Source organism: Rhododendron vialii, chromosome 13a (assembly GCF_030253575.1).
Source record: "Rhododendron vialii isolate Sample 1 chromosome 13a, ASM3025357v1".
Lineage (NCBI taxonomy): Eukaryota > Viridiplantae > Streptophyta > Magnoliopsida > Ericales > Ericaceae > Rhododendron > Rhododendron vialii.
The window spans coordinates 5,433,537-5,443,756 of NC_080569.1; the positions used below are offsets into that span (position 1 = coordinate 5,433,537).

A 10,220-nucleotide genomic window follows, 5' to 3' on the forward strand; every position below is an offset into this window, starting at 1 on the left:
TCTAATTATTACCCTACTTTCTCTTTCCATCATTACCTCAAAAATTCTTTTCAAAATTTTCAAAGTTGTCATCCAAACACAATTAGCACGCACCTCACTAATCACAAGGCCCTAAAAATATTGACTGAATAAATCTCAAGCGGTCGAAAAATTTCTTGGCTCACGAAGAGAGTCAAACCTACAAATTTGAAATGGTAAGTTTCTCAAGCTTCTCAAACTACAATATTCTTGTCAAGACAGGGATTGTAGTTTGATTGCAGCTGTTTTTACTTCCCCCAGCTTGATTATTGCTCGTACGTATTCAAGCGACCGCTCAACAGCAAAGGTCCGAGGAAATAGAAGAAACAAGACTGAAATACTTTCCTGGAAAAAAACGAGGCTGAAATACAAAAAGAATATGTTAGAACACATTCAAGATCTAATCAAAAGAAACCATCATCTCCATCAAACCGGAGCTATACGAAGATGTAACGAAAAGAACACATTGCTATAGCTGCAAACATGTTAATTCCAGGTACCACGAGCGACAATGCTCCGAAAAATAATTCACCGAATACGCAAAGCCCGCAAAATGAATAGAGGTCTTCTTGGGCTTTTGGACACTACAACACTACACAACAAAGGTAATTTAGAACTCTACTATAAACCTATAAACCACCCAACATTAGGAAGAAAAACGGGGGGAAAAGGTGCAAAAAGAGTTCATTAACTAGGAAAAAAAATGCCCCAAAGTCTAAGAATCTGCCCACCAAATGCTATCGACCACTTGAAGTCAACTTCATCTTTTAAATTAAAAAAAAATAATCCTACATCAATCCCTCAATGATCTTCATCTAAACTAGGAATCCTCAAGCAGTAGCAGACACCCGTGGTGGGAGAGTCTTGGCCGTTCCATTGACACCCATCCCCCCACCGCGGTTTGCACGGCCTCCACCACTGCCACCATTGTTATCAGCCCTCTGATATCCATCACCTCCACGGTTTGAAAATCCACCTCGATTACTGCTCCTATTATTACTAAACTCGGTCCTGCCATTGAAATCGCCGCGGTTGTAGCCTCTGCCACCGCTTCCTCCATAGTTTCCACGCCCTCTTACCCCCTCATTCCGGAAACCAGATCCCCTCCCATTTACAAACCGGCCCCTATTATTCCCTGTAATGGAAGAACAGCCATAGTTATAGATAAGAAAGGCCGATTGGATTTGACCAAGAACAGAAATTAAAATGCGTCATAAAAGAGAATTTTCATGTAAGAAATCACCAAGTTCAGCTAACACCAGTACTTCCACTTTAGCTTCTACGCAATAAGCAATTCCAGATATGGTGTCCTTTTCAAAACCAACATGCAATTTAGTTGAAATGCGTGGTCCTTCGCCATTATTGAGCAAATGGAAAATATTTAGTCAGACAGCATTTTGTTCCTCATCCCATGTTGATATGGTGTCCTTTTCAAAACCAACATGCAATTTAGTTGAAATGCGTGGCCCTTCGCCATTATTGAGCAAATGGAAAATATTTAGTCAGACAGCATTTTGTTCCTCATCCCATGTCGCAGATACTGCCATTTTTAAAATTCCTCTTCATTTCTCAAAATGCAAAAAACACCCTTTTGAGGTTCTCTATCACTACAGAGTAACTAGGAACATAAACCCAACTTGCCTCGAGAATTGGTAGACCTCTTTTCCTCCACATACGCCGGGCGTCCACCAATAGAAACAGGAGAAGCCTGAAAGATAAAGGGAATATAATCCAAACCACAAACAGGATTGATTAAACTTGGACCAAACAATTGGCAGATAGCAAAAATCCAACAAAACAAGGATGATAAAAGCAACATTTCACTGGTGACACTTAATAATAGAGGTTGTGTGAATACAAGGTTGTGCAAGTGGGGGAAGTTGATGTCGAATGATTGTACTTTGCCCTAAATTCATATCAGAGTAAAAGTATTTGCACAATTTTTATTTTCTATTAGGGTAATATTGGAACTCAATTGTGTGACATATCTTCAAAATTTTGTTCACACGGATTCTCCCTGTGTATATTAGAATAGATTGCACATCACAAACTCAGTGAAGGATGATCAACTCTGCCCTATGGAAAGGACAAGAATTGGCTGACTCGATTGCACACACACGTCCCTTGCAGATGCTATGCTAGTGCTGGTACTCATATCACAAAGCAACATAAACTTTGGCTCCTCGCAAAGGATTAGTACAGGTAACAAATACTTGCTGCTCAAGCAAATGATTTGGCTAACTGAAAAAAAGGGGAGAATCTTTTTCCAATCACTTCACACCAAATGCAGCTGACATAAAATTACCATCAAAGAGAATGGAACATCTCAACTTCATATATATTCAAAGGAAAATATACAAACGTATCTCCTAGTATGATAAGTATGGCACCATTACAAATATGAAACAGTGAAAAACAAATTTGGCCAAACAGGATGATAAGATGGTGTAAGGGACATCAATAATGTAGGTGCATGTCAGCAATCAGTGATCGAAATGTGCTACAAATGCCACGAAATTCAACTCCATGTGAATGCAGGTGAAAAAAGGATATATCCCAATTGAGAGGTAGTTAGAAAGAGAGAATAATATCACATACTGCAACCTAGACTCCCATGAATGAATGGTATTTAATTCAGGAAATCGTAACTCATAAGGAGATGAAGATATTCCCCAGGAATCAGCTTTCTAGAATTGTTAAAGCGTCAAATACTTCATTCAATATGTATGTGGGAAGTTTACCCATAAAACAGGGGTAACAGTGGCTAGAGCTAAGTGGATGGTATGCAAAAACTTCAGCTATCCTTCCCTCACCGATTAAATAGCAACCTTGCCCAATCAGCGATGAATATGAAGAAAAGATAAATCTCACATAAAAATACAGAAGATTACATAAAGAATGCCCGAACTCGTGATACAAGATGTCAGGTACCTAACCCAGGCATCACTTTAGGAAAAATGTCCGCCAAAAATTTGACACTTGATTTGCACTGATGACATTATAACAAAATTTTGTTTTTAAGGTGTGACCCATGGAAGCGAAAGGATATTGCTTTGACTTCCAAGTCATAGACATCATTTTGTGAACATCATAGACATCATTTTGTGAACAATAAAAGTGGAAACTAAGACATCCAGGTTCACGTTCAGAGGAGTTATAAAAAGAATGGCTACTCAAAACTGTTATTTTGCTTCAAGCATATGTGCTTCAAGGATTTGGACCACCCAATCTATGAAACTATGCGCGTTAGGACTCTCCAATTAGCAGTCAGGACATAAATTACAAACAAATTGGGTAATGCAATTCAAAACCTTAAATAAACCTAAAGGGGGAGAAAATTTCAGAAAAACTACTGCACAGCAGCCATCGCAAGTGCCACCACTTTTTCTAACTATAGCAGCTGTGACGTCTTTCTAAGTATCCTACTTCAACACTACCACCACTGAGACACATAGTGCTTATTGGCATCGTTAATTGAAACAGAGACCACCATAAAGTCATTTTACAGCTGTGACTGTAAACCAACTCTATCACTGCAAAAACCAATTTAAGCATAACACATAACATCCACCGCTGCCATATCACATAACAGTACCATGTTATTTCCCAACGAGCGGAGCAGAAATCTATGGGCATAAACATCACCTCTATTAATATTCACCATCATGCCAATATCACTAGGACAGGCATAAATTGCACATACAAAAAAATTGATTTCATAGACTAGATATCAAATTCAGTTCGTTCTTTGCTGTTCAAAAAAATAATTCAGTTTGCAGAAAAAATATAATTGTTCTCTAATAGGACTCAACTCGTACTCCACCTTCGAAACATGTGATCTCGTAATTCAATTACATGCCAACTGCCAAGTATAACAGCCATAGTGAAATTACCAAAACTTGAATACCCTGGAGCTTTTTATGAGCCATCCCTTGAATGTGAACTTAGGGAATGTACTATGATACACTAATATATCCAATCATATGAGAATGTCTAAGAAGACATCTTAGACAAATAGCTAATGTACCTCAATTGCTTTTTGCACAGCACTTTCCACCTCAAATTCCACAAAGCCGAAACAAAACCCTTGCTGCAGCAATAGAAGACCATAAGTAGCAAAGAGAAACAAAATCAGAAGTGGCTATAATGGTAAGAAAACTTGGCACATACTTTGTTACTCCTAACTTGAACACCGCCAGCCTTTATAGTCCCAAACTTCTTGAATTCCTCTTCAAGTAGAGGAGCTGTGGCATTCATAGGCAGTCCCTTTATATATATGGAATAGCCATCAGCTGTCAACAAGAGAGAGAAGCAAACAGATGACTTCAGTAAACAGATTCATCCAGTATATACCACAAGTCAGATATGCACTGAAATAATATCCAAACCAGTAGCACCAACCCAACAATGATGAAAGACTGCATACCTTCTCCCTCTTGATTATTCCCATTCTCTGCAGCATCTGAACCGGAAACTGGTGCGTCAGTAATTGCTGCTGATACCTGAGCATGATTCACCTGTGGTGCTAGGCTCTTCACTGGAGATTTCCGAGGAACAGGTGCAGGAGAAAACAATGGCGCAGCACTCTCCTTCATAACCATCACCTGGAAAAACAAAAGAAAGTTACAGATGACAAATTTTCCATCTGAATGTGTCTGCAAATTGACAGCACAAAAGGTCCAAAACAGTGGGAACATCTACGATACCCAATCACCAATATCACTAACTATAACCTAATCTGACATACACGTACAAACTTAAAAGTGCAGCGTGGCACTATAAGTTTTATTGTACTTATTATTATTTTTATCAGATGGCACATTAGACTATTAGTTAGGTACTCAAAATCTAAAAAAGGAGGAAGACATTTCAATCATAGGACACGTGATAAATGACAACTCACAATAGAAGCATAAGACTTCTTCGGCACTTCCTCAAGTTTGGAGACAGATTCACTGACCACCTGAGAATCATCAGGTGCTTCATCAACAACCTCGGCCACTGGAACCTCTTCATCAACAACCTCAGCCACGGGAACCTCCTCTTCCTCAACTGAAACATCTCCATTGTCCAAGGGATTGAGTTCTTCATCCTCATGGACCTCTGCAGGAACCACTGTTTGTTCAGAAACATGATTCACCTCAGCTGGAGACGGATCTGCCAACCCAAAAACAAAAAACAAAGATTTTCACGATCAATGACACAGAAAGAGATCAATCCAACCATTGGGATTGGAGCATATCCATTACCCTGCTCCGGAGTGAGAGGGGCCTCGATGTCAGTACCAGAACTCTGGTTTCCATTAGCATGTTTGATATCTTCCACATATCGAAAGATGTCATTCAAAACAAAGTACCCCTTTTCTTGTGGCGCAAGGAAGAAAGTCTGAGTGAAGTTCTGAATCATGTTGTCCTTCCCCGACAGATATCCAGTAACAAGCACATGGACTCCCCCGTTGTAAGACTCTTGTGCATCAACCGATTTAATCTCCGCCCTGAATTCACCATAGTTGAGTGAAAGTATCTTCTCATTAATGGCCTGCGAATTGAGATTCAGCCAAGTATGAGACTTAGAATTGCAAGATACCCTCTGTTGGGTAAGCCTCATCTAGATGGTGTAATGCAGTGTGGAAAGGAAAAGAGATTAGATATCTTACTTTTCTTTGTTTGGCTGAATTGGAAAATTGAGAGGAAAACAAAATTTGGAGGACAGACAGTTCTTACAACTTAGGAAAAAAACCAAGTATGCTCAGAGTAATAAAGCATCAACCAAATTTTGAAAAACAGCATGAGAGATCAGTAATTTCATCCATATGTCCTTTTCTCCTCCTCTTTTTACTTCGCTTCCCTACCCTTGTCTTTTTCCACCAGTTCTAATTACCAGATGGATCCTCAGTGAATATCCCCAAGAATAAGAAACGTATTGGAACAAATAATCAAAACGAAACATGTTTCTTTGGGCATCTCGTCAACCCAATGAAGTGCAAAACGGATCACAACAACCAATCCTGAATGTGATTCTACCTAGTTCAAGGGGAGCTCACCTGCATCGTCGTCGTGGTGCTTATAGTTCCATCACCATCAGGACGACCAAGCTTACTAATGTCCTGATAAAACCGATGGACAAGCTCCGGCGATTGGTGCTGTATGTGGTAGTATTGTTGAACAAACGCATTCCCAACCTAACATTGTACACATAAAACTTACTTAAAAATCAACTTAGTTCAGCAGTCTATGCGAGGTATTTGTTGCAGCTATTTACTCAAAACGCAGAAATTAAGAAAAAATCAATTTTTCCAATTTGTTTTAAGCTGGTAAGGAAAAAATATAAGCTGTCGCACTTAAACCTCCACCTTTTCAGATTTTTGTTCGTCGATACATAGAATAAAAAAACAAAACAGACAAAACGGAATCTTTCGAAAAACAAATAACTTTTTCACGCTGTTTTTAGCTCGTAATAAGGCAAAAACATACTCAGTTGCGCTTAAAACGCAACTTTTTCCAGATTGTCAGCTGTCACATTTTTTGATATTTCCAAAAAAAAAAAAGAAGACAACTTTTAAACCAAACACGCTACATCCAATGAAAAGGTCACAAGCACAGTAAAGAAAGAACACATACAACTTGAGGAGAGACAGGTTGTTGCGCCGCCGCCGCCATCACTGACCGATCTCCAAACAGCAATCAAAACCCTACAGAAACATCCAGTCATACAAAAGCCCTAAGTTTCCAACAAAGTTGGATTCGGACAAGACGCGATGATCTAGTAAAGATCGCGCAAAACACACAGATCGAGTGCGATTGGAGTACCTGAGAGTTGGGTCGGGATCGGAGAGGGCCCGCGGAGGGAGTGAAGCGAGAGAAAGGCTTTGCCTTGTCTGCTCTCTCTCTCTCTCTCTGTCTGCTGTCTCTCTCTCTGTCTGTCTGTCTGTCTCTGTGCTGCTGCTGGTGGGAGCGTGTAGAGCTAGGGCAGGGGGAGAGGAGGCGGGTGTGGAGATCTTGTTGGAGAGAGAGGCGCGAGGGAAGGAAGGGGGAGGAGAGAGAAAAGGGTTTGTGAGATTTATATAGTACTCCGTAGTAGTTACAGCAGCAGGTACTTTGGAACTGAAAGGTCTCTCCTCTCGTGGGATTATTGGGAGGCGAGAGACTATGAGAAGTGTTTGGTTTTGTACTGCCCATGTTTTTATTGGGTGTTTTGAAACATAAATAAACAAAGGATCAAAAAAAAAGAAATTAAATAAACAAAAAGAGAAAAATCTTGTTTACGGCACTCAATCGTGTGATCGGAATATTAATAAAAAAATTCAAAAAAAAGTTAAAAAATTTTCCAGTAATTTTTTTATTAAAATTCAAACCATCAAAAACACTTTTGAATGACTGTAATTAATTGGTGAGTTAAATAACTAAATAAGTAGCAAGAGTACATCTCAAACAAAGAACAGGGTTCCCAAGGGCTCTCTGCGTATGTATTGTACAGTAGTAAAGTATCTTCCCACTCTCATTTACGCCAAACAGTACTAGTGGTAATAAGTTCGTACTTTTCCACCTTTAATGCTCGTTCATTCAGAAAGTAAAAGGAGTGATGAACACAGCAATAATCGCAGAAGCAAAAAATTAGTAGTACGGAGTATTAACTTTTGGGAATTTATTTCTACCATTCTCTTTTTTATCATATGCATTCCATTTTTTGTTTTTATATTTGGTGTGAATTTACTTTATTATCTCTTAAAAGTGTGAAGAAATTAACCTATGAAAGGGTAAATAGGTAAATTCACATTGACAAGGACAAAAAAAGAGAGGAGTTTATATGGTAAAAAGAGGAATGTAGAAATCAATTCCCTAACTTTTGCACAAGTATTTTTAAAAAGAGAATTGATATTCGTATTCTTTTTTTTGTCTTTCAGCAAAAAAATGCATACACTTTCAAAGCTGAAAAAAAAAAGTGTCAATAATAAAAAAGGGAGTATGAATATCAATTCCCTTTGGAAAATATTCAAGGAAAAACTTGAAAAGTGAGGTTTTGGACTTTTTCTTGGATATTTGCAAAAAAAACCTTGTGTCAAAAATATAATTTTTAACTTTTCCGATACCTCTCATCGAGACAAACAAATATTACATAAAAATTTGGCACAAAACTCACAAATACGAAAAAAATTAAATAATGACAAAACAAAAAAGTTATGATCCACAACTTATTGGTTAGTGAAAACACTCCCTTTTAAGTGTGGTTGGTTCATTACTATCTTTTTTAAGCGAAAGATTCTGAGTTCAAGGGCTCACAGAGGAGGTGCTCGATTCCCGTTTATAACATCTAACAGCTAACCTCTCTAACGTCCTATCATTTGACAAAAGAAAAAAAAGAAAGAAGAGAGAGAGAGGGGCTTGCATATTCATCATCCGAGAGAGAAAGAGGGGCTTGCGTATTCATAGAGAGAGAGAGAGAGAGAGAGAGAGAGAGGGGCTTGCGATTCATCATCCGAGAGAGAGAGAGAGAGAGAGAGGGGCTTGCGTATTCATCATCCCAGTTGGATAAATTGGAATCTTCCCGATTCTTTGTATTTTATTGTAAACTAGCGGATGCCTGAATGTATCATAGTCTCAATTTAAATAAAATTGCTCGTACTATCTGATTGCTCTACGAAATAATTGTAATCTCCACAAACCATTTTGAGATATTTTTCTATTTGATTATAAAAAGACAAACATTATTTTACATAGATATACATTGCCTAAAAGGTGAGTATAGAGAGGGATAAATTTATTAGAAAAAATTTCTCTGTATCTCTTTCTTTTAAAAAAGAAATGATCCTATGGCTATAAATTTAACGTGAGGTGATCTTTCAAATAGAAAAAACCATTCTGTTTTCCTATAATTTTAAAATCTTTAACGTGGGTCCCTAATATTTGTTGTTCTTAAAAATTTCCGCTGGTCTTTTTTCGGAAATTTGCATGCTAGGTTCGAGATACATATTCTTCCTCCGCTGCAGTATTACGCAAGGTTCCTACTTTCTGATTCTTAGTTTGTTCTGCAGAACTCCGCAGTACGTTTGATCATCCTTTCGTTATTGCTACAGTTCGTTTAAGATCGAAACACGGCCGCCGCCACACTTTCTGTGGTTGTTTTTATATGGCTGCCAATTTCTGCGTCCATACGCAATTCTCTGTTAACACATCTCCTAATGCCATTGTGATCTAGTCTCCCTAATTTGTTGATGATAAGAGACAATAATTTTGCTCAAACAAAGCGTTTAAAGTCGTGTGTTTTGATGAACTCTATGTTATGAACGATACTGACCCATCAAAGAGGGCCCGATTCAGACCCGAAACTGAAAATACTTGACCTGTCTAGTTTTAACTAAAGCTGAAGAGATTGTTGTAAACAACATTCCGCTTCAACAACCACCTACACGATCAAACAAACAAACAAACGAAAACCATCCCAAAGACGAAATGAAACAGAACAGAGTATTTCCTCGTTGAGAATGTCAATACCCAATATGCACAAACACGGACCCAAGAATTTAGGAAGACCAAACACTGCTTCCCCACTTCTCTGAATATTTCACGAGAGAAAAGAAGAAGAATTGCGTGTGTTGTTTTGCTTTCTCTTTTGAGGGTAAATATGTTATGCACTTTGTCATGTTCCACAAGTTAGGGCTGTAAACGAGCCAAGCTCGGCTCGAGCCTTAACGAGCCGAGCCTTATCAAATCGAGCTAAGTCATTTACTAAACAAGCCTCTTTAATCGAGCCGAGACACCCTTAACGAGCCGAGCTTTAGTCGAACAAGCCGAGCCGAGCTCGCGAGCTGCTCGATTCGTTTATAGCCGTATCCACAACATAGACCTTAACTGAAAAGACCATGCAATACCCTGGGCACCACTCCAACCGAAAAATTACCGAAGGTATGTCTGTTCACCAGAACCAACAGTGAAAGACAGATAGCATCATATTATTATGATTAATACAAAAGGGCCATCCCAATGTCAGACTCGCTAAATGCCCCTTCACTCCCATGTATTTCTTGGTTAGTTCAACCTAATCGGCCACTTAAAAAAAGTCTTCTTGCTAGCTCAGCTTGAAAGCAGAGTGAAAAAAGAAATGAGAGTTATCCAATGGCATCCGAGCTCTTTGCCTCGGTTTTTCCGATTTTACAAGACGCAACAACTACTTTGAACGCGGGTCAGGAGGCGCTGCCGCAAGTC

At 38.8% G+C, this 10,220-nt stretch overlaps 1 protein-coding gene across 1 annotated transcript; it reads right to left on the minus strand.

Annotated features, from left to right (window-relative positions):
- Positions 1–468: 468 nt before the first annotated feature.
- Positions 469–7,163, minus strand: LOC131312693 (nuclear transport factor 2-like). Its single transcript, XM_058340628.1, has 10 exons — positions 6,828–7,163; positions 6,639–6,709; positions 6,062–6,199; positions 5,268–5,556; positions 4,922–5,175; positions 4,445–4,622; positions 4,189–4,310; positions 4,046–4,108; positions 1,660–1,726; positions 469–1,153 (listed from the first exon to the last, which is right to left on the minus strand). Exons 2-10 carry the CDS (start codon positions 6,675–6,677, stop codon positions 849–851), a joined length of 1,455 nt encoding a protein of 484 aa, XP_058196611.1. The 5' UTR covers positions 6,678–6,709; positions 6,828–7,163; the 3' UTR covers positions 469–848.
- Positions 7,164–10,220: the final 3,057 nt, after the last annotated feature.